Here is a 25,522-nt window from a genome sequence, read left to right on the forward strand (position 1 = left end):
AAGGCTTCTTTGCTGGCATATCACACATCAGATTTTTAGTAATTTTTACTTTGCTTCCAGCACACTAATTGAATACAGCAGAGCAGAACAGCGGGGGACAGAAACGGAAGACACTGAGTCCTAACAAAGGTTTTCTCTAGGGGTAGGTGTTCAATTAGCATCTCTTATTAGATGGCAAACGCTAACTACCCACAGACAATGAAGCACTAGATCATTCACAGATTGAAAACCAGTGAATGTGTACATCTGTGAATATTCAGGCAAGAGCTGAAATCCCGGGCAAAGTTGTGGGCCAGGTTGCCTATTTAAAGCATTGGCATTTACTATGTAGTTAGAAACCACCAATGTAGAAGAGGCTGGGAGCACATGTATTGTTCCTAAATAAAATTCCACATGTAAATTTTATCTGTATTTATTATTTATTGTGATTGTCAGGATGCTGCTTGTGACCCGGTGAGATTTGGTAAATAACAGATGTGGGTTTTTTTCTGTTTCTGTTAGATTGCTCTACAAGAAGTAGAAAAATATGTGTTATATTTCCTGTATTACTTTTCCATGTAAGCAATTGCAGTAATTGCCAGTGAAAGGCGAAGGGATTGAGAACAAATGGGGAGACATATTACAATCTCAAATAAGAGCAATTATAAATAGAAGAAAACTGGCCCTTGAAAATTAACATGGAAACACTGTGAAGCTGATTTGTAGGACACTTTCCATTTTAGGATAGTGCTTCGTCATATAAATATTGAACATCTGGATGTAGACGAAGCTAAGATACCTTACTAGATCACTAAATCACATAGATTAAGGTTTTCAAAGAACTGAAAAGAGAGAGGTCAGGTAAACACATGCTTCTTTCTAAACTACAAAAGGATCAAATATCTTGTGATCCTTTACTCTCATATGCTTATTTTCATTGTTTATTTATTTATTTGTTGTTTGGGGCATCATAACGAGGAAAATCTGCTATTTTGAGAGACAAACAGGAAAGAAGATAGGAGCTGTTGAATTTCATGAGTGCTCCTACAATCTGGATTCCACTTCAGCTTTTGCTTGCATAATTGTGGTGGTGTTTTTTTTCATTTGTTTGGGTTTTTTTTATCCTTTATCTTGTGTTCTGGGGATTTATTATGTATTAATAATCATTTCTGATTGTGTAATACCTTTGGACTTTCTCCCTCCTAAGCTGTCAGTATATATTTATTTTACAGACTCTTGTAAAGATTCAGCAACACATTAGGTACCTTCTTAAAATTAAAGATGCCTGGATGCCTCGCTAAATGCGGTAGTTTGAAAGTTAAACTTATGCCATTGTGGTTTACTAAGTAAATTCCTATATTCACACAGCGTAATGCAGCAACATCTTATGCCACAGCTGAATTCCTAGGGACCATTCATGTAACTGGCAGGAGCACCCCTTAGGCAGTCCTAGTTTGGGATGATAGGCATGACTGCATAAATTGGAGATCACCTCCTGTATATCATGGTGCTCCTCCCAAATATACGTTGTGCGTGGTGCCATCTGCACTGTTTATGGTAAACCAAGGCTTTCGTTCTTTTTCAGGGAACAGGTCAATATTGAAGGTCTCTTCTCAACTCTGGGGTTGCAATAAGATTTCTCCCTTACTGGAACTATGATTGGGGTGAGCTGCAGGAAAAGCCTCTGCCCCGTCATTCAGTCTTTTACTCTTCATCTAGTTACCTGGTCTCAATTTGTAGCCTCTCTGTAGCTCGCAGGAGATCACTTTTTTCTGTGCATTTCTCAACTTCAGCTCAAGTATCCCTCCCAATCTTGACAGCAAGAGCTAAATGATAAAATGGGCGTCTAGACATTGCGATATTGCTGTTCGTACTTTGGTCTAGATGCCCTATAAATAATTGAGACGAGCTAACTCTTTGTGAATTAGCACTGCTTCCAATTTTTTAAGTGGAGCAGAATGACTGCTGTAAAAGGTATCCAAGGTTTGCAATGTTTCCTTGTTGTATAGTAAAATAGATTAACGTTTGGGGCTTATACACTATTACAGTCAAATTGCTGCTCTAAAGACGGTTCATGATTGCAGTGTCTTATTACAGTACTGTGATTCCGTTTGTGTTTCTGCTGGCCTCTTTCCTGCTGCTGCAATTTAACTGATGTATGTTTTTAAAAGCCTATTACTTTGCATATTTTTTATTGTTGTTGTTTAATTTCTTATATATATGTATTAAAGGACACTCTCTTTCTGAAGGAAAATGGGACAAAGGTCTCCAGGCTAGCAACCACTAAGTATTCAGAGGGTTTGTTTCCAGCTCTGCAACAAGTTTCTTGCGTGTCCTTGGTCAAGTTGATTAACCTCTGTACAAAATGGGGACAATGACCAGCATTTACCAGTCATAGGTAAAACTAGCTAAACATAAGTTCTGCAAAGTGTTTTGGGATCTCTGATGGGTAGATAGTATATATGTACTGAATCAGGGAAAGGAGAGAAATGGTTGGAGCAAAAGGCTACAGCTGAAAAAAATGGAAGAAGGGAAAAGGAAAAATATGAGATAAAGAGAACAGAGAGGTTGGGAGAGGAGTGGGATGATGGAACCAGCTGGGATCAGTTGGAGGTGATTAATAATAAAAGATGTAGGTCCTGTTTAGAGTTAACAGGGCAAGAGAGGAACACTAGGGTAAATGTATCTAGCTGCACCTAAACTGATGAACCCACAGGCATTTCTGAACTTTGGGAATCGGCTACGCTGATCAGCTTTCTTCAAAGTTCACAACAGTGAAATAATGTAAGAAAATGAAAAAGGAAATAATTTCTCCACTGCATACTTTACATTTTGCATTAAGTGCTACAAGTTTTCATTGAAAAAAAATAACATGAAGCAGAACATCATTCTATGAGAAGTACAGGTGAGCTAAGCTCTCATTTAAGAAGCATGTTTCAAAATGGTATACTCTGCTTGGGCTTAGGAAAAATTTTCCCCACTCCCAGCTACAAAGAATCTTCCACTCACTACTTCAGGCATCTGGAACTGACTGAGAAACATCAACTAAGACATCTCTTTTTTACTTTATTTAGGTACTTGTACCATGGTTTTCATTATGATTTGTAAATATTCATTTCACACACCACCTTTTCTGCATGGGATTATGATGTAACCTGAAAACCTGAGTCTCTGCATCCAAATCAGTATTCTTATTGGATGAAAAAAAACCACATATTTTTTACTTTTATTTCAAAGTTTAGTTTCTAACATTAAAAAAAAAAAAAAGAGAAAATGACCTGTAACAATCTGAGTGTTTTAATATAACATATTTTAGATGGCTGCATTTACTCTGCTGAACAAGATTTATCTCACTTTTTTGCTATTATAAAAAGTTCAGGATTTTCAGTTATGAGATTGACTAGAGATGCAGCAATTGATAACTGCCTGAACGGAGAGTGAATGTCTGAAAAGGAAGTATAGAAAATAAAGCTGATTTTCTATAGGAAAGTATATATATGATGTTAAACCAGGTGAGAAGCTTAGTGACAAAAAGTGTCTAGTTGCAGTACTTAGCAGAAAATAACCTGGGGTGTTCTGTCTCAAATTGGAAAATACTGATCATGAATAGAGACTTGTATTTATTTATTTTTACTAATAACTGGAAATCCATTGCAAATTGCTCTATCTTACCAAACCGTGGAGAACACTGTGGTGTGTAGCTTGGCGTCGTGTTGATATAACCTCTGCCAGCCTGCAACACCTCAGAACTGTTTGTATGAAAAACCCTTGGATAAAGCCCATTTGTTCTCCAGTTCAGATGGTATTACCCGGCAAAGCAATTCTACCATGGGCTGAGCACCGTCACTTCCTATTAGCTTCAGTTTAAGTGAAGGGGCACAGCCCTTCTGAGGAGATGCAAAGTCGTGTCAGCTCAGATTCTTAAGATGAAATTCAGTTCTTTGCAGAAGGTCTGCACAAAGCCTATGTATCATTTAAGTGCCACTTAATTCTTTATAATGGAGCTTGGAGTGGATTTGAAGAATCTGATAGGCTTTTTGCTGTCTTGTCTGCAGAGGGCTGAGTTTCACCCCTGGTGAATATAGCAGTAAAAAGGCAACTACACTGCCTCAGGAAATACATTGTATTCCTTTGCTTTGACTAGTCTAACTCAGTTTCAATTACTGATAGAAATTCTTGATATTATGCTGATAAAATCGTTGTGTACTTTGCTCTTATACTATGTATTTAGCTTCACTGTGATACTCTGCTGTAATGGGAAACTGAAAAGTGAAAATGCAAAAATAGATGTGACCCCACAGGCACGAATACGGCCTCCCGTTTGCGACTGTGGCTGCATGTGTTTAACAGGACAGCGTGTCTGTATACGCTTCAACTGATATCTGTGCAAGGGCAAGGGCGCCCACCTGGCCAGCTTTTGGCACACAGGGATGCCCTGGAGATGGATCCGCCTCTTCTGCCCAGGGGGTGCGGGGGCATCCCCACGGCCCGGAGGGGACGGGAGAGCGGGGTGCGCCTCTGGCTGTGTGTGATAGAAGTGTTTGGGGTTAGTTCCGAGTGGGTGTTGAGGAATTCCCAAGTGTTTACAAACATTTCTTGTGTAGTACAATGGTTTACTTTTCTATATTACTGGTATTGATCCTGCACTGCTGCTGGTTGTGTGTCATCAATTAATAAACCATTGTGATACTGATTTGCTTTAAACCATGTGAGCTGAGTAGCTTTTCCCCCAAAAGAAGTTGGTTGTGAATCTCAAGGCCTAAATGCATGAGCCAGTCTATACACTTAACACAGAAATGTTTTAGACTTTATGTTCTGTAAAATACCCTTGGTGTGTTCTAAATTTGTGTGGATATAGCCAATACCCAGAGCAAGGACTCCATATACTTGTGATATTACCGATAGCTGCATTCTGAGATAGCAACCAAGCAAACACTAACAGCAATTCACAGAGGAGAGAAATATTTTTTTTTAAAGAATATTTCAAATTATGTTTCCAGGAAAACCTCCCACCTGAGAGAGTAAAGGCAATCTAGTACGTATTTCTGAGTTTAACTGACTATTCAGGCTTTCAGCGATCCTTCATATTGTTGAAACATTGATAGAAATAGCCATTTCCATATGTGAATTGCAAAATATATCCATGCAAATGGGTGAGGTTTGGTGTTAACATTTTACTGAGCTTTTTCTGTAAAGTCTGCAACTGGAGGCATGCCTTCACTCAGAAAGGATGGGGCTATTATCTGTTACATAGGAGATGTTAGCCTCGAAAACTGATATTATCCAGTTCTCAGTAGAGCAGTACCTATGGACCCCAAGCACAATCCAGATTTCTGTGTATTATGTGCTATAAAAACTTAGTGGATTTGCTTCAAAAAATTGTAGTTATGAAAATTGTTTAGGAATCATTCCTCGAGCAATATATATATTGCCTAATGAACAGTGCAAATTCCTATGTAGACCTTTGGGAGCTAGAATGTTTTTTATAATGAAAATCTTAATATGAATTTCAGATTGAGCTTCCACTGAAAGAAATCAGTGTTCATTATATTGCTAGAGCTTACCAACAATTGTACCGGGACTGAGGACACAAGTTGTTTTGTGTCAAAATATTGGAAAGGATTTTATTAAAAGACTTTAAATTACACTTCTATTTCTTGCCATGATGCAGTGGCACTGGGAATCGTACTCTTAAGTGGTCTCAGACAGAGGAAGTCAGGGGCGTAGGGAAGCTGAATCACATGTTCAGGTGAGCATAAACCACTGCAACTGCCACTGGGTATAGATTTCTGCTTTTAAGCTCCTTGGACCCAAAATTAATTTGGAGCATCATAAGCTTCTCGCACGCTTATCTTGCTAAGTATTTCTCCTGTAGTTCTCGTTTTGTTGGGCCCATGACTGTGTGGAGGTATATTGCACGTATTGGTGTCAAACATCAACAGAGAGGAAGACATGATCTGTGTCCCTGTATGTGGAACTTGTTCTGCCTTTGAATCCTAGGACACTTACATACAAATGGAGGTGATGAAGCTTTCTTATAGTCTATCCCAGGATTGCTGAGATGACCTCTGAAGGAACTGAGGACCATTTTCTGTGGACTGCGAGACTTACAGTTTGAGCAAAAGATAGAATGTTTAGGGGCCTTACCTTGTTTAGGATGAGTATATGGCACCACGCAAGTGAGTGCATCTCTGTATATGTATTTTATAAAAAGTATAGCAAACTAACACTCCAGCCTACAATTTTGCCTACAGGGGGAGAGTGAAAGAATAAAGAAATATTAGATATTAGTCATATTGCTTAATACTCTATGAGAAGGAACCCAGATACTACAGAGGTGAACTCCAAAGAAGTGCTATTATAATCCAGAAACAAGTCTACAGGAATTAAAGCCCCTTTTCTCCCTGCCTTGGAGAAAAATTTCTCCTTACAGCTCCTCTGCGTCTACTTTAATGCAGTCAGAGCTCTGTTGTTCCAAGACTCCTTGCTGTGCGTGGCCTTGAGGAAATTTTGCAGAACCAGCTTACCAGAGATGCAAGCATTAAGAGGAGGCACGTGCACGCATGCACACACACACATGCATGCATGCACGCACACGCACTACGCGCATGCGCGCACGCACACACACCACCTTTCAGACAGTTAGGGACCTTCCTCACTAGGCTTCCTTTCCCTTGTAGCAATAAGGTAATAGGGTGTTTGTTCTAATCTTCCCTCTTATTCTTAACACCTGCCCTTCTTATGTTCCTGGTTCCTGCCCTAACTATGCCCCTACCATTGCAAGTATCACAGAGTTTCACAATTGCTGTGATTATGTTGACCCCTCTACTGTTTATTATAGCTTTTCCTCTCTCCACTGTGTGTCTCGTCTATTTACACTGTAAGCACTTCAGGATAAGAAGGTATAAACCTGCTCAGGTTTATAGAGTCTAACACAATGGATCCCAGTCATAGGTCACTTTTAGGCTACCATAATGATTAGTTAGGATAGTAGGTCTTTGGTTGTTAGCCCCCCAACAATATTTACTTGACTGTAAGGAGCACGGGATTAGAAAATTAACTAACGTTTATGTTCTTTCGATTTATAACAGAGCTGTCTTTTGTTTTATTGTTGGTTTTTGAGTTCTATTTTTATTATGGAATTTGTTGGCACAGCAGGTGTTGTAAATAATTTTGTAAATTGCCTAGGGCTGTCTACATCATAACCTATGGCTGCATTATCGGATGATGAAAATAGACAACTCAAATGAGAAAGTGTTTAGAGATAAGTGAAATGTGAATTCTCCTGCCAATTGTTTTGGTTGTTTGTTTTTTTCTTTTCTGTTCCATAGCACGAATTATCAAAACAAAACAGTGGTGTGAAATGCTTCCATGTTTAGAAGGAGAAGGCTGTGATTTGCTAATCAATAAATCAGGCTGGACCTGTACACAACCGGGAGGACGGATAAAGACAACCACGGTAGGTCACTTCTCTGTTTTATATTTCTTCAGTTTCTCTTTCACTTTAGTTTATTGAAAAGCAAAGGGTGAGGTTTCTAATTGTTTTCCATCACAGATATGTAAAATCTGTTGCCTTATAATTAAGCTATGTGCCCAAGTGTTCTTACTGAAATACAGAGCAATGTTATTACAAAGACAAGAAAAATGTGTAATTCCCACAGTTACCAAGAGTGGAAATTATATCAAGGTCTTCTGAAAAGGCACCAGTGGTTTAACTAACACTTGTATTCAGCCTGAAGACAGTATCTGATTGCTTCGCTGTACAAGAATTTTCTTATGCTGAGGAAGTGTAGGGTATAAAACTGAACACATGGTCTAACAGGGTGAAAATAAAGCTTTCATTGGGAATTGGGAGAAAATATTTTTGCTATTCCCATTGTACTGGAAAAGCAAGATGCACAGATAGATCTTTAGTTTTCAGTGAGATACTCAGTGAGACCTATATAAAACATACTAAAAGATCCCTTCCTTCAGCTTCCTTTTCATCCTGGTTTGTTGATAAAACCCTCAACTCTGATTTGGTCTCTTAAGGCATGTGCTTGTAGTGAAGCTGAGAGTTTATTCCACAGTAATAGTTTCTAGGGTCTGTAATGTATCAAACAGATTTCTAAAAAATGTTCTCAAATCCCAATAATTCTCTGACTTCAAAAATGGAAAAAATCTGAAGAGATATAATAAAGCAATATTCTGATAGCTTGCTAGACCTCTTGAAATGATTTCCCCCCCCATCGTCTTTTTTTTAGATTTACATGGAGCTTGAGTGTAATTTAAGTAAGTGCAATTTCAAGAATATTTAGTCTTAAAAGTACTTATCAGTGAGGACTAAATTAGGGCCCATCATCCCTTGCACAATTTCTCTGTCTGAGCAGGAGACAGACACCAGTACAAAACCTTTTATTGCTTTAGAATGACTACATTTTGGAAAATGTTGGGGGTTTTTTTGCTTTTAAAAAAAGAAGGGAGATTTGATAGGGCTTTATGAGATACTTACAAAACAAACTTTATGAATTGTGATCACTGTTTTGATGCTCCTGTATTTACCAGACATAATATTCATTATGGACAGGGCTATAAAAGTTAACTCACTGTCTGAGGTCTTACTTAAATATTGTTTGCCTTCAGGTCTTTTGCATTAAAGTTATGTGTGAGTGACATAAAAAAACAAAGGAAGGAAATAAGTTTTTGAAACATTAATGCCAACTTCCAAGGGCAGGGAGACCTAATACAGTAGCTTTGTCATACTTGAAATATTATCTTAAATCTCATTGATTCAGGCGTGTTTTCTGTACCAGAGGTAAACAGAAAACCCCTGGACTGTGACACATTGCCAGCTGTCATTATAGTTCTTTATTTGATGTTTTATGCTAATGGCATGACTGAGTAATGCAAAGTAAGCAGAGGATCTATCCTTCGGTATCTATCTTTAATGAAGTTTTTCAGATATCCTTTCAGATTAAACACCAGAAGCCTGATTCTGAACTCGTACTTGTCTATAGAGCTCTTTAATGCTACTGACATGAATGGAATGACTCATGATTTTGATTAACGTAAATGAAATCATAATCATTCCCCATCAGGAAAATTAAGGCTGTGGCAAGTGTAATATTATAAAACAGTCTCTCCCCCGCACGAAGACGTCATTGTCATTGGTGAGGAGAGATTCTGCCAGAGCGCCAACTGTAGAACAGCTCTAAGCGTAAGTCCTCATCTAACATCAAGCAGTCCAACAGTTGGTATCACACATGCAGACACACAACAAACACACAGTACTTTTCAGTCAAGCCAGACTAGCAATTCAGAATACTTAAAGAAGCACTGAATCCAGAAGGGGAAGGGGGAAAAAAGAAACAAAAACAACAACAACAAAGAAAAAAATGCCCAAGAACTCCCAATCTATAATACCCTATTACTAAAATAAGAAGGAGAAAAAAATGTATTCATTTGTTCTTTAGCCACTTGGTTGAAGGGTAGGCTTTGGGCAATGGTAATAGGTTTGGGAACTATGTCATAGGATGACCCTATGAAGTGCATGACTGTGATTAAATGAAAAGAAATCTTCTAACAGAAACATCAAGAGACATTATTTACTGTAGCTGTACTCTTAGGTCAACAGCTGCTGATGAAGTCAATTTCTGTTTCTGTTCCTAATCAACACATCTGAGCTGCCAGGCCCACCATGGCATCTAAGTGTAACAGGAAGGATTTCTGGGAAGGGCCAGAAAAATGTCCACCAATTAGTATGGGAAAATAAATGTCCATACGTATTGAATTAATTATTATACACTAAACGTCTGTTGTTAAGTAGAAAGAATTCTTGACCACGTCTTCAGCAACAGCCAGATTAGGTCCTTAATTTGTTAACTATCAATTTTGTTAACACACATTTGTTAACCTAATATTTGCAGGCCTTTCCTGCTCATGTTAGTTTGTATCTTGAAGATACTTGGCAGTAGGTCTTCCATTATCATAGCAGTGGTAGATCATATAGCAGAGATACCACTGTTTGGTAGATGCTGAGACAATAATTTCCCCCCATACTAAAGCCAGCACAGTATTGAACTCTGATGGACTGAGACCAGCTGTTGTGATAATGCCAGCTTTGGCGTGGATTCCAGGAGGATGTGTAGAAGTGTCACTTTCTAAGTACTGGGTTTAAGTAGCACGTGGAAAGGTAGAACTAGTGGAAATCTTATGTGGGACCTTTTTATGCGAGGATATACTCTAGGACTCACAGTTAAATATGTTTATAACAAATAAAGGAAGAAATGGGATTTGTTTTCTGTAGATGAGTTTAACATTTACTGTTTTTTCTATGAAAATACCAAGCAAACAGCAAATGGAAATACCCACTACTCCAAAGCAAAAGTGCAATTTCTGTAAATTGTTTGGAAAGCGCTGCTGCTACTTTATGCTTTGTGTCAAAATTGTTTAGACTTTCTATGGAGAGCCAGATTTTTTCACTGCCTGGCACTTTTTGTGATCACCTCTGGAAATAATGCAACCAAATCGGAATTCTCTCCTCACATGGGCAGCAGTGTTTTATATCCATTTTGTGCTCCCTTTGCACAGCTATAAATGACAACACAAGGTGCAAGGCAAAGGAAAATCAGACTCAAAGTATACTCTAAATGGATCTGGATGTCACTTCTGCCCTGTCATCCTTTCTACAAGGTGTGAATGAACCAAAGATTTTTTCATCTGCTAAGAGGCTTTTAGAATCGAGGACTGACCGGGCTAACTGCCAATCTATGTATTAAGCAGCTGACTGTCAATACAAGGAAACAATATGGCAACTTGTAAAAGTAGATAGCAAGAGAATACTACACCATTGTTAGCACTTTCGACATACTAAGTACTTCCATATAACAAATGTCCTTACAGTCACTTTAAAATCACCTGCCTTAAAAATTTCTTCTCCTTTTGCTATTCTCATTACTCTTTAAATTATTTAAAAAAAAATATGTCGCTATATGACTTTTTAAAATAATCTGTAGTTTTGATAGTGCCAGAAGATATACCTTCTTTTCTTAACATATTGCTGAAGGGCCTGTCCATTTTATATTTCGTGTATAAAACTTGCCAGCGTGTAGATGAGAAGATACACAATGTATTGGATTTACAAGGGAGATTAATTTTAGCACCAAAGTGTATATATGTTGTCAATGATCCATCACTACCTAATTGTTACTTAATTAATTCCTTCTTCTACATGATGTGATTTCAATGCATGGAGCTTAACAGAACATTCATGCGCCAGTTCCTCGGTAGCTAACCTTTTAAAACCTTCGCGATTTTACTGCTAAATTAGCTGAAGTGGGAAATTAAGGAGTATGAAGAAGCTAAGAGAGAGCTCACAGTGGATAAAAGGTGTAATTACTCTGACATGGAGCTCAGTGCTTAGCTAGTAAAATTTACTAAGGATCTAGCTTCACCAGGGGACGTGACTTTCTTAATAGAGTTTACTTACACACAGAGCAACTTGGCATTCCTCACCATTAATATAAATGACATGCTGGCTGGGTTGGAAAGGCAATTTGTTCCTTACCCTGAAAAATACAATAGCTGTTTGTATTGGCTGCAATTTAAATCAAGATTTTTCTGCAGACCTTCATCATACACATATGTATGATAAAGGTAACTCAGATAAAAAGTACGGGTTTGCTTTTCATCACTGACTTACGAGCAATGTGTTCTCATTCATACCATTACATTCAAAGTAAAAAGAAATATATATATATGTTACATATTTGTAACATACTTGAGAATTTACTTTTTTTTAGACTGAAGACCAGCTGGAAATGTCCTGAGGCCATGGTCTAGTGGTCTGAGCTTGGGACTGGGAGCCAGAAAATCCTGAGCTCTAATCCCGGCTCTGACAGTGACTCCCTCTGTGGCCTTGGGTAAGTCACTGAACCTCTCTGCCTCAGTTTCCCCAGCAGTAAAAATAAGATTAAGAATCCTTAGCTACCTACCAGAGTGAATTTGGGAGTCCTGAGTTAATATTTTAAGAGGTTTAGAAATTCAGAGTAACTTAAAAATAAAAATACTGGTTTTTATAAATGTCCTTATTGGTGATATATATGTTGTTGTTAGATATTCACATAACCCTGGCATTCCTGTACTTAGCCTCACCTACATTCCAGCTCTGAGTGTTTCTAAATGTGCATTTCATACTTCCACAGGTCAGCTGATTTTGTTTGGTTAAGCTATTTTTGGAAGTCTTTTGACATTCCACCAGTTCTAGCTCTGTGTCATTCCAGGGCACAATACCCACCAAAATAAGCTTTCAGGCAGCACCAGATTAGAGCAGTGGAATGATACTGGCATGCATGCCATGCCAAATTAAGTTTCCTCTTCCACTTTGTCAGAAGTGGTCAATTCATGAAACAGATACATAAATCCACTTGTCAGCAGTTCATCTACCAAGTTCCCTCACTGTCCTAACTGTAACGGGAACACTACATACGGACCAAATTTACAGAGGATATTTTTCAGGAGGCTGATGTATCCCCTTATCCCAGTCCAAAGGATAGCTTTTAGAAACAAGCAGGAATTTATGATCCTGAATTTTCTGTCATTCATAGCCAAGACTGTTGGGGAATCAGAATCTTTGGCTATATTTAAGCTATGGGACCAGGAGTACATCCTTGCTTCAAGGTCCGTATACATGCACAACTGTGGGTCTCAATGTCTTCTCTGTCTTTTCTTTTTCTGTGTGGCCTTCACCTGCCACTGCCTTGTGAGAGATCTTAGCAGCAGCAGAAAGGGCTCTCACAAATACACTGATGTGGTGAAATAGAACATTAACTCAGCCCAATTCTCTTCTCATCCTCAGCCATGGTCACTCCGAATTTCTTGTTCTAGAAATCTGGTTTAAGAAAATCACTACCCTTATTGTCACTAAGACCCATATTATGTATTCTTAACTCCTGCTGTTAGAGCTTCATGAGCTCTGAGACCATTGCTTCATCAAGCATTACGCATCACGAAGTCCTCTAAAACTAGCTCCTGTCTCAGAGGGGTGGTCCTGAAATTGCTATTTGAATAAAGTTTTCTGAGACCGCTACCACATAATTTGAAGCTAGCCTGAAATACTTTTCATATGTTAAAATGTTTATATGTTCTACCTTTTATATTTATATACCAAGTTGAGGAATGGTAGAACATGAACACATTCTGCAGAATATCATGATAGCATGACAGTCATGACATTTGTATATGTGACTGTACCTATGAACTGCTAGAACTAGGTTATTCATAGTTAACATCTCATTCTAATGTAACTGCATATCAACAGGACCAGTCCTAGTCATGGTCCAGTGCTTTAACTGAGCCTTCTAATATTTTTTTATTAATTTTATATTCTTCCCCGTAGTACTATTGGTAATTACGAGAGAAAACACCAATTCTTGACGTGTCAGAGCCATGTGCTTCAGTGTACGCTCTGTAGATTTGTACCCCAAGACTTAGGTTCAACCTGTTGTTTATTTCTGTGGCTTTCAAGAGGTTTTCGTACTCTGAAGAGAGTTCCCATTGCTCTGCTTGGTTAAAGAAGTTATCATAATTTACAAATGGGTCATCACTGCAGTACTGGAACTAGATTCCTTTTTGTTAATTTTCGATCAAGTTAACATGTGAGCTGGATGTCTTAAGTTTCAGAGAGATTAAAAGTCATGTTTCTAATTCTTGTGCTGGAAAAGAATAGTAGCTCAAGACAAGCTTACAAGTAGAGTGGTGGGGTGGTCTGCATGGCCCCGTGTCTTACATCCTTCTTGCACTGAGGAAGCTAAATAGAAATAAAATCTTCATGAAGCTGAAGAACATAAATAGAGTGGGGCCATGCTATTGCTTTGTAACATGCGAGTTCTCATCCATATTACTGCTGCTTCAACTAGTACAGTCTTTTCAAAGCTGTGCGCTCCTTTGTGGTACCAAGGTACAGAAACTCACCCATTCTATTCTCCATCACGCTTATCAAGATGCACTTCTTTGTGGCACATAACTGATCTTCAAATCCTAAATCCAAAATGCTAGAAAAGGTTTTGTGATTTTTGTAGACTTCACATTGAAAGGAGCTGGCAGAACCTTAAAGAACCGCCTTAAAGAGATTAGGTGCCTTCCTCTGTCCTGAATGCTGAATACTGGTTCTACTGATGTTCAGTGATTCACGCTGCCTGAAAAGAGACCACAGATTACTCCAAGAGTAACTTGGAGTAAAATTTCTACGTTGAAATCATGATTTGTTAACATCTCATGTAATTCCATGGGAGTAAATAAGAAAACATAGGTTTTGTTCTTCTCTTTCAGAACATATGTTTTTAGATTTTAATGGGGAATTATAATAGCCTCATATTTCTTTGTACTTTATAAAGTTACAGAAAATATGAATACCCATTTCTGCACAGGCTCTTTTAAAGATATTGCAATTCCCGTGAAAATAAATAAAGTCAATTTTCAGATAGATAAGATTTCTAGAGGTAACTTTCCTTTCAGGTTTCCTTTTTCTTAACTCATATTCATATTGGGAAGTTGCTTCTAGCATTCAGTCCTGTCTTACTATGCTAAGTTAGGGACACGACAGATTTAGATTCAGTGAGGTAAAAATGTTTTACTCATTAATGCTTAGGAATTTATTTTTTTTTTATGATATGGGTTAATCTATATTTAAAACCAGTTAGCTCACTGTAAAATGAGCTACATTCTGATCCATTTGAGGTGTGAACCGTAACTGTTTGATTTGCTTTGAGTGAGTAAACCAAAGCAGATTCCACCCCAGGCAATAATAATAAGTTTCGAATCATCTCTTTGCTGGTTTTGTGGGATAAAGTTTGTTTTCAGTAAAAAAAAGATCAACCAAAAGCTGCATGGATTGTTTTTATTTTTTTCTATGCTTTGAAACCAGGATTTGGAAACGTAAATAAAACCACATCTGTAACTTAGGGAGTTCATCGACTACTATGTCATAGTGTGAACCTACCCAGTAAATCGTGACATCTAAAAATGTTCCAGGGTATACAAAACTTTAAAAGCTGCATTTTAAGGAATGCCTAAATTATTAAGTTGGTCCCAATAAAAAAAAAAACAACCCACAAAAAAACCAATAATTTGAAATTCTTTCTAAATCCCATAATTTAGCAATACGTCAGCAAAAATTATAATTTTATATGGGGATAGGATTCTCATCAATCTCCTCAAAAAGAAAAAAAAAAAACCCACAAACTTGACTTTCAAATGTGGAATGCCCAGGGCATAGACAATTGAGATGTATAATGGATGATTCAGGTCTCTGTGTGGGAAAATTGCAGGCCCATCAAAGAGTGGATGTGAAGAGGCTGATACTATATTTAATTACTATTGTTTAGCACCTTAGTCACCATTTACATTTATGTAGGCCTTTCCGAATACTGAAATAGCATTGCAACTGGTCTAAGAAACTAACATGTTAAGAATTAGTACATTATTAAACTGAGATTGACAAAAAGGAAACAAGAAGAGTTAAACCACATTCGTATTAGTAACGGTAACGTTGGGTCTTTTTGTGTTTTGACGATTCTTAGCATAACAGATAAACTTTCTAATTGGGATTTCGTTTCCTCAATTTATCCTTTTAGTGCATTCAGATACTTAAGGGTATTGAAAACATCTTGCATAGGGTCACCTTGCATAGGGCCATGCATAAATAACATGGAATCTATAGAGCCGGGCCACTGTGGGGTGGCAGCTGGAAGCCGTGCAGGAGATGCTAGTTCACTAACTGCCTCTGTTAAGCAACTAAACCTCATTCCTCATCTGCTAAACCAGACAATGTGGTACAGTCCTGCCCACTCCTATCACGTATGCTTCATGATAGATGGACATTGTCTGAAGGTTCTGATTTCTTGCATGAATATGAGAAAATCAATTTTCATTTAATAAGTGATTGCAAAGGGAGACTATTGGAGGAAACATCCCTGAGGATTACTTGTGCAATTTCTTAATTCACTGTACAAAGCACAACACACTGTTTGGAAGAAGTGGTTCAACAGATGCTATATGCCATGTAGTTGAACTGAAGGGGACTACAGGATACATTGTACGTGTGAAAGAAAAAATAGATTTGGTAGTGCAAACGAGGAAGAAAGTTGGAAAAGACAACACAGAACTTGAGTATATAGTTTAAATCCTGTTTTTTGTGGGCGTGTAATGGAAAACTATGAAGGATGGAAACTGATACGTCACATCAACATCAAGAATTTAAATGATGCTAAAATTATTACACACCTATTTTGCACAGTGAGAACGTTCATGGTACAAGTGTTAGAAGATGTAGCTGTTGCACATGTATATCCATTTTGGAATATTTCTTTTTGAAGAATACCCCCAAAGATTTCTGTTGAATCTTGCAAACCAAGCTAGAATTCTTGTACTGAACAAAACAAGCAGTGAATAAAGAAAATGAAATAGGTGTTACAGTACAGGGATTTTTATAATACTTTTGACACATTATTTCTTAAAATCATACTCGAAAATTAATTCAGAAAAGCCTGTCACATTGAAAACTGCCCTTTCCACAAGGTACTGATGGAGGACCTGTGAACAGCACATAATAACAGTTAACAGGAGTGTATTGATCTAGGTCAAGGTGGCCCAGGAAGTGACAGATTTGTGAAAGGTCTAATGTTATTTTATTAAGAATGGTTTCAAAAGCATAAAAGATGTTAAGCTCTTAAGTGTTATTGAAAATCTGTGGAAGGCAGGCACATAACAGACATCTCTGTTTTCCGATATTCCCCTGCTATATTTTCCTTAAGCATCTGCAATAGAGCTCAGGTACTTGGTAGCATTATGTCTGCACACAAATATCTTTACCTTGGTTGCAGACCTAAAGGATAAGGTTGCCTGTTTTTTCATCTAATTAACTCCTGCCTGTGAGACTTTCTTCTCAGCTGCTCCTCCTGCTCACTTGCATATGAGCATGCTAGGGTATGCAGAAAGACAATCCAGTTCACAAAGTCATGGTAAAGCTTGGGCTATTCCTGTGTTTCATTAGAGATTAACACTCTCATTACGTGGCTGAGACAGGATGTTGGAAGTGAACAAAACTGGCTGATCCTTGACAGGAATAAAACCAGGCAAGGGTGGGACAGTAGAATCAAACAGCAAAATATAGAAGAATAGGACCTTTTCTTACAACTGACAGTGCAGCTTCATGGTAGCCTAAACCAACCTAAATCCAGACTGCCCCAGTCTCATTCTCTCTGTATATGCCTGACCTCTGTGTTGGGCAGGCACTAAGTGCTTGTGGAAATGTCCGAGATGCCAAACAGGCATCACTTTTTGCCAGGTTAGTTTTCAGCCACAGCAGCTTCTAATTACAGTGCTGCAGATTAACCCAGAATAACACAGATACAGAGCATTTTAAATTATTCTAGGCCAAAACCTATGGGGTATGCCTTTATTATGTAGTTCCAATGCCTGTTGGGCCATCAAAAACTTCTGCTGGATACCTAGTTAATTTTTTTTCAGCTAACATCACTATTCTTCCCTATTTGCACTTACCAAAGAATTCTAAAAGTTGCCTCTGAGGTGCAGAAAAAGCATATGAAATACATCCTTATATGAAATACACTAGTGTACCCTGCGTGAACGGGATAGGATATTTGAAAGCCCATGTCCTGAACTGTGGAGGATGCTGGACTTGTCATCACAATTCTAAATTTGTATGCAGTCCGTCTGTGAATAATGTGACAGATTGATTTCTGGATAAATATTTATTCCTACTGATGGGTATTAGACATCTCTAGGTACAGTAAAGAAATCTGGATTTCACCTAAGACTGAAATAATTTCCCTTAAGGAAATAATTTTGGTGGTTGGAAAGGAAGCAGGATGTTGCTGTGGAGAAACTCATTTGGAGGAACATTGCTGAGACCAAGCTGGACATAGAATCATCATGGGATCATAGAAGAGATTGAGTTGGAAGGGCCCTTAAAGATCATCTAGTTCCAGCCCCCCTGCCATGGGCAGGGACACCTGTCACTAGACCAGGTTACTCAATGGATATGTGATAATACAGCCAAAAACAGCTTGCAAGGAGCCAGTTCTGACCAGGGAGTCATAAAAATAAAAGGGAGAGGGAGGAGGGGGACAGCATGCTATCAGTAAAAATTAAGTATTTAATCTCTGTGAGTAGCTAAAAAGAAATTGGCTGAGATCTGCAGGGCTTAAATGTGTTGTAAATTTTGGAGGACAAATGCAAATAATAATTAAGACCCTAAATCTTGTGATAAGGGCCAAATTCAGGAAGGTAATGCACTTAGGGAGGGAAGCATGTAGGCCCAGTATGACATTTCCTTTAGTACCTGAGATCCATATCAACCCATCCGAGATTGATCCACAGAGCACCTAGAGTAGGTTGCCACACTACTCCACAAGTCACACTACCTGCCAGACTGGGGCATATCCCAGTTGAGGCGCCTTTGTAGTCCTTTTGGAAACTCTTGTGCAGAAAGCAATTCAAGACTGATGGGTCCAGATGGAGAAAATAAGTAAAAAGAAACGTAAGTTTGTGGCCTGGTAAAAAGGGGACTCCTCTGAGCGAGAAGAAGCACTGAGCATTGATCCTTCTGCTGCTTTTTTTTTTTTTTTTTTTTTCATTGAGTATGTGTAAGACCTGAGAGATGTACTCCTCTCCCTTGGTTATGTTTCTGTGCTGGATTCAGAGCTGTACAGGTGACTGAGGTGATGTTTGAGCATTGGTAGCAGATTAGAAGTCCTCTAGGGACTCAGGCATATTTTAAGTGCAGAAACACTCATTTCAGATAGTTTTAGAGCTTATTCATTTTGCTTCTCAAGCCAAGGTATTTCTGAATGCCTGAATTTCTGAATTCTGGAACTTCTCCTCTTTGTGTCTTGTTCTGTCTGCCCCCAAAATTATTTTACTTCAATTTGCTTTGGGTGGAAGCTTGGCGACTAAAGTCTCACTAAGATTTAAATGGAATTTAAAAGAAGGATACCCATGAAGATTGAAAGATAATGTAAAAGTCCTGAAAGAGCTAAAATGGAACTGATGATAGCTCCTGTGAAAATGTAGGTAAAACTCACTCTAATCCTACAGGAAAATCAAAGAACAACCAAACACATGTAGAATTGTCTGTGCAGAGTTACATAAAGCACAAAAATTTGTTGAACTGACTGAAATGGTGGCTAATAGGGGAGACAGAGATGAAGCCAGTAACAATCCATGACTAATTCAACATTGTAAAATCATAGAGGAAGAGGAAGCATATAAGGTGACCTGCAGAGACAAAAGTATGGATAGAGAAATATTTAGGAGAGAAAAAAATTAGCAGTTCAGTCTATTAGGCTGTGAAATAGTTTCTCAGAGCTGGAAACTCCAACAATTGTTGAGTTCAAAGCTTGCTTGGACAAAGACCTAGAAAGAGTACTGTGGGGATCAGTCTTGTATTGGTAGGATATGACATAGATTAACTGATCAGTCTTTTACAAGTTCTAACATTCTGATTATTTTTTAACCATCCTTATAAAAGCCGTAGTGGAATAACTCATAAACCATATGAAGGGAAGATTCTAATACTCTGAGGTTGCTTTGAGTCATCAGACAGACTTAATTTTTCTCACAGAGATTAGTGGTCCATTCAGCCAGACAGACACTGGTCCCAAAAACTTGTCATTGAATTGTGCTGTGGAGTAATATTTCATCTTCCTTTATGTGACTGAAAGGGTATGTATGTGTGATAGGATTCATTTCAGTATTACATCTGCTTTATACATCCAGTAGCCTGAATTAAAATGAACTCACTTCCTTGAAATCATTAAATATAATAAAATGGCCAACTAATTAGTCTGGAATAAAATGAGAATCAGTAAATTGTTCTTTTCGTTGTTCTTCTTGTTGTTCTTTTCCTTTTTCTTCCTATCTCTTTTCCCTTTTCTCCATGAAGTCCTGAGAATGTCTTTTGAGAGTGGTTTTTTTCCCTTACAGAACAATTCTTATAATTGTTTCAGCCACAAAAGAATTATACATTCTGTGGTGTGGCAATGACAAATATGTAAAAAGAAAAAAAAAAGGTTGTCAGAGTTATACGAAGACTGATAGGTAACCTTCTGAATCTTTTTCCCTCTAGATAGTCCTTAAAGGAGTTCCATCATCCATTTGAAAGACACTTTAGGCTAGATGGCGTGAGGTTGAATGACGGTGTTTATATGCCTAATCACTGATATGTTTTAATGAAGGGTGATATTTTGCAGACTTCTGAGATAAATGCTTGCCTTCCATGTGAAGTGAGTCATACAACTGAAGGTGCATTTAGTGGTCTAGGTGATGTCTTAAGAAATGGTACTACCCCAGGTATAGGGATTACTGTAGCTGAGAGATGCACAGGGCTACTTTGGGTGAAGAGGGAACATCCTCCTTCTGTAACATCCTCTAGATGTTTGGCACGCAGCTCTAGCGTGGGAAAGATCAGGTACAAGCCAATTATATGAGTTTTTCACTTTGACTGTGAGATGACACACCTAGGGCTTAGACTAGAACATCAATTATATGATGAGATTTCTTTCTGACAAATGCGAATTTTGAATTTAATTCATAACTAGGCACAACCTAAGTGTCTGAGCCAAGGACATGAGCAAAAGTGCCCAGCTTTACTATCCAGCCAAAGGAGTAGGTGCCTATCTAGATCTCCACCAGGACATTGAATTTGCTGTCCCTGGTGGCTATGTAGTCAGGTTATGTATCTCCAGAATAAAATTAAAATCTCTTCAGGCTGTTTTTTATACAAAGTCAATATAAAAATGCATATATGTTTCATGGAGAGAGGTCTGTATCCTCTCTTCCGTTCCATGATGAGTGTCAACTGCTGGGCTTGGACAGATTATCCTGTCTGTTCTCCATGGGACTTCAAGATTTGCTGCATAGTGGTTTAGCTTTTGGAAGAGAGTGAAAAATTCAAGGTATTTGGCTGGTGATTATGGCATTTTCCTGGAATGCAGGAACTGGGAATTCTATCCCCTTTGTGATAAATAGGCCTAGATGCATCCTAGATGAATGGTCTAACTACTAGACTGATGTGCAAAAGATGAATGCCCTGTTGTCATCATGCTTGGTTCAGGTACAGGCTTGTCTTTCCTGACTCCCGAGTACTTTAGCCAGACTTTATTTTCTTGCCTGCCTAAACGTGGGGGATATCAGAAGGACCTTAGTTTAGAAAGACGGATATCCATCTCCTTGGAGTATACACTTCTAGGTATGTGTTACCAATGAAAATTTTGAATTTCATTAAAATATAAATTTCATACTAACTTCAGAGATATCTAATAAATATAAATTCTAAAAGACATGCAAATTAAAAGATTGGATTTAGCAACTTTAGGTGTTTATGATTTAACCTAAGGTTTTAGGTGGCTTGCCTTATCCTTTCATGTTACTTGTTGAGTGATCATTGCAGAGTTTTTTACTCAGACTTTTGAAATTTTTCCATAGTAAGTTGCTCTTTGTGGAAGAAGAAGAACTTGGAACCATTAGGGAATTTGAACCCAGACTGTGGCATATCTTGGCTACTGCAGGCAATCTACCGGATCGGATTTACCCATCTAGCACCAGAGTAAGCATGTGCAGTGGAGGCTGGGGGAGTGATGCAAAATGCGTTTGAGGGAGGCATTTAAGTTTGATGCTTAGCTTTATTTTTATAGTCACATTTTATGTCTTTAGTTTTAAGTCAAATCATCCCCTGGTGCTCTCATTCCAGGAAACAATTTGACCTGGAGGAGGACAGCTTTGCTTTCACCTCCATTTCCTTTGTTGTTTGAGAAGGGAGATTAAGTGCATACTGGCACTTTTTAGGTATGGCAGTCATCCCATTTTTCAGTAGGCTGTGTTACACTAAACATAATGCCTTTCATCTCCGTTTTTCCTTTGTGAACTGCTTTCTTCTCTTCTCATTCTTGATGTAACTACTTCTACTGAAATCAATGGTATCACATCAAGAATAAATGTGTGTTTATTTAATAATGCTAGATAGTCCTCTAATTACAATATGAAAGCTTCGTCAAATGGCTGTGTTTTGTCAGTATCTCTTTGTCCTTCTTAATAACTGATAAAAAATATAAGACCACTGGCAGATGTTTAAATTGTATTAGTAAGTCAAGCCAAGAGTACTTTAGTAGCATCCTATGCAGCTGTTCTGCTCAAGCAAGTGTGAAAATGTCTCTACCTGCATTATTGAAATAGTCACACTGTTCTGACGGGTTGTCATCTGAGTGTTATGAGATCAATATATGTACTTAGTAATGCAGAAATCCATTCCCATTCCATCCCCTAGAAGTAATATTTTATTTTTCATTTAGGAAAATCAAAAGAAAACTGGGCCAAATCATCCTCTTACCGTATGTTTTGTGCCAAGATTTTATTTGTTTTTGATTCAACATATGAAATAAAACTTTCACTCTAATAAAAGAATAGATATGCTGTCTCTTTAATGGTGAACTTGAAGGAAATAAAGGGAAGCGACAAAATCACATTCTCTGCAATATAGGCTTTTTAATGGAAGTGAGAAATGCGGGATTTTGTAATGCATATATATTTTAAATGTGTCAAATTAATGAACTTTAAAATGCAACAAAAAATTTTGGAGCATCTCCCAAAGTGTTGCAGAAGTTGCTGACAAGGCTATATTTGAGTGTTATCCCTATTGGAAGATACAGTACTGAGCATATTTGCCAGCTCTTAACAAAATTATTGAAGTACAGGGAATTTGCATAGACATAACACAATTTTTGAAAGGAAAACAAAAAATAGACACGCACAAAACATCTGCCATATGAATGTCTGTATTCATGCAAAGAATTCTGCCATGAAACCAAGCATTGCATAAAAATTTCACACCGTAGCTTAATAGAGTATTGTAGCTAGGCTGTAAAAAGTGAAATATCTTCACAGCAGGGTTTATATGACTTTTCAAGGAAATCTTCATTACAGTGTTATAAAGCTTAACCAAAATCACACAGTCTGAAAGAAAAAACAAAACAAAAACAAACAAACTCCAAAACCACACTTATTTGCAGTTACCAGATGTAAAAAAATATTTTTTTAATATATATGTTATGTTACAAAGCCAGGTCTGTGATGTTTTAATTAGAAGGTTGTCCTGTGAACTGTGGGGCTAACGAAGCAGTAGTTTTTATTCCTTGCAATCCTGACTACTTTTCCTTCATGTCACCTAATACTCCAACACTCCCAGCCCTTCTCAGAACCTGCAAATGCTTCTCGTTCTCTTCTATGTCCCCTGCGTCCCCTCCATACTATATCCTGGGCTCCTTCCCTCCTACAAAATCCCAGATACCCTATCTGTCATTTTTGTGCTGCTGGCAGTAAGAAGAGTCTCTTTGTGCTGACTGACCATCTAGCTGCAGTCCTTCCCACACCAGGAGCATCAATAAGCATTAATTTGTCATTAGTAATTTCTTTTACTCTGGCCCATTGCCAGCCTTTTAAACATTCAGGGACTTAGTGTTTTTTGAGATCTCTATCAAATGTAGCTGAAAGTGGTCTGCAGGCTCAAAAGTTAATACTTTGTGAAGGGACTACAAAACCTCATGATCAGCAACCAGGTTAGGAGTGCGAAGTAATAAAGTTAGTGTGTTATTATCGATGTTTTCAAACCAATTTTTATTGATTGATTTTGTACGTATCACATGTTTTTAAAGTCCAAAGTTGTCACAGCTTTGCTGACAAAATAATGCACTTGAAAAATATAATGGAGCTCCCAAGAGGACTATGAATAATTCCTACCTTTTGGGGTTTTTTCCCTCTTTTTTTCCTTTTTCTTTTTTTTTTTTTTTTTTCATTTTTAATACGGCCTTGGTCCAGTCACAGCCCTACTCACAAATCCTGTACAGGTTGTGAAATTTTTGCTAGCATCAACAAGACTGAAGACATACTGTACTGTATTGACTATGGCATCAACTATGAATTGTTGGTACAAGTTTTAAGTTGTCAGCATGCTGCATTAATAAGATTGCATTGAATTCTCTATACACTAGTTCAAGAATAGCCCCCTAATTTCATATTCAGAGAGGAGAATGTTCCTAAATAAACCTTCTCACAGGATGAGATTTCTTTTTCAATGACAATTTCATGCCTTCTTACAGATACAGAGGTAGACAATTATTATGTCAGGAATATAGACCTTTGTAACCACATAGTTCTGTGCATGAGGGCAGCTTCTGTAGACTTGAGAGGCTGAGGACTTAGCCAGTCTCTGCTCCTCCACAGCTGGGTCCAGCCTATGCTGTCGTCCAGCTTTAGAAGACTTGACCCTTACGCATGGCCAGTTGTTCCAGGGCAGCCAGCAAGTCAAGCAGAAGTGATCGTGGACTTCACGTGACTTTTTCTCAGCACTGTGGGAGCAGTTTCGAAGCATGTCATATGTGAATGAGACATGTAGCAATTAGTGAGAAATTTTTTCCCTTTGTTTTTTCATTTTCCATGGGATTAGGACTGAAACCCCATTGTCTTACCTTATTTGCTGATGGTGGTGGTATTTCCTGAGTCTTACTAGACATAGAAGAGCAGAATTTATTGAGCTTGGTTCAGTAATATTCTGTTGACCAGCACTAAGTATGTATATTTCATTGTATTGCACTGTTTTGTACTAACTGTAGTGTATAATGTAAGTAAAATCTAGGGGTTTCACTGCTAGTGTATTATGTCAGCAGTAATTGAATTGCAGCAAAGAATTCGGTAATCTTGGATATCCTCTTCATTCTATTACCTCTTTATGTTCTGGTTATGATTTCCAGGTGCTGGGTTTGGGTTTTTGTTCCTTCATAGTATGTGTAAAAAAGGTGTGTTGTTGATGAATAATCAAACGCTTTAGAAGATCTTTAACCTTTTCAGTAAATGAACAACATCCATTAAAATAAAACTGAGTTCTGCAATAGCCCATAAGATAGAGATAATATTGCTCATAGGTTATTTCCAAGTGGGTTATTCTTAAGTGGCCTAATATCAGTGTAGAAGGAAACTAATAGGTTATATTTCTTAATTCCCTGATACTATCTTTGTGCACTATGAATTCTGGAACAATCTCCTTTAAAAATGGTATTCCCTTAGGAGACAATAAAGAGAAAAAGATGAAAGAATAAGATAACTGTAGCAATGATTATTAATCCCCTAAAAAAGAGCTTATGTCTGTGTTTGTAGTGTTTATAGTCTATGTTTCAGCAGAACGTTTTGGTCCAACTGTGCCTCTTAGCTCTGGGAATCTTCCGATAGCTCTTATGATATAATTGCCACCATGAAATGATATACTTTCCTGCACCTGTTCCCTAGAGGGGACTCCATGGTGCAGGTGACAGGGGTAGGAACTGAACTGAGGGTTGGAAAGGGGCAAAAAGTATTAATGCATTAATACAAAAAGTATTAATACAACTACATACCTGCCAATGCCCTCCTAAAAATTTTCTGGAAAAAAGTCTTTGTGAAAGTTTCCTGGGAGATCTTAGATTGTATTACTGCTGCCTTACAGCAATCTAAACCCTGC

General features: G+C 37.9%; 1 protein-coding gene across 8 annotated transcripts in view; it reads left to right on the plus strand.

Annotated features, from left to right (window-relative positions):
* TAFA5 (TAFA chemokine like family member 5) overlaps positions 1-25,522 on the plus strand; it is a 446,757-nt gene that overhangs the window by 361,890 nt on the left and 59,345 nt on the right. For 5 of the 8 annotated variants that reach the window (XR_012586952.1, XR_012587003.1, XM_074586883.1 and 2 more), the window contains one exon: positions 7,311-7,438. Coding sequence is in view for 3 of the 8 variants with exons in the window: in XM_074586883.1 (XP_074442984.1) it covers positions 7,311-7,438 (128 nt within the window). In the remaining 5 variants the exon portion in view is untranslated. Of the gene's footprint in view, positions 1-7,310; positions 7,439-11,759; positions 11,880-25,522 lie in introns of all 8 variants that reach the window. The other 3 variants (XR_012586950.1, XR_012586957.1, XR_012586999.1) reach the window with 1 other exon arrangement.

Source organism: Larus michahellis, chromosome 1 (assembly GCF_964199755.1).
Source record: "Larus michahellis chromosome 1, bLarMic1.1, whole genome shotgun sequence".
Lineage (NCBI taxonomy): Eukaryota > Metazoa > Chordata > Aves > Charadriiformes > Laridae > Larus > Larus michahellis.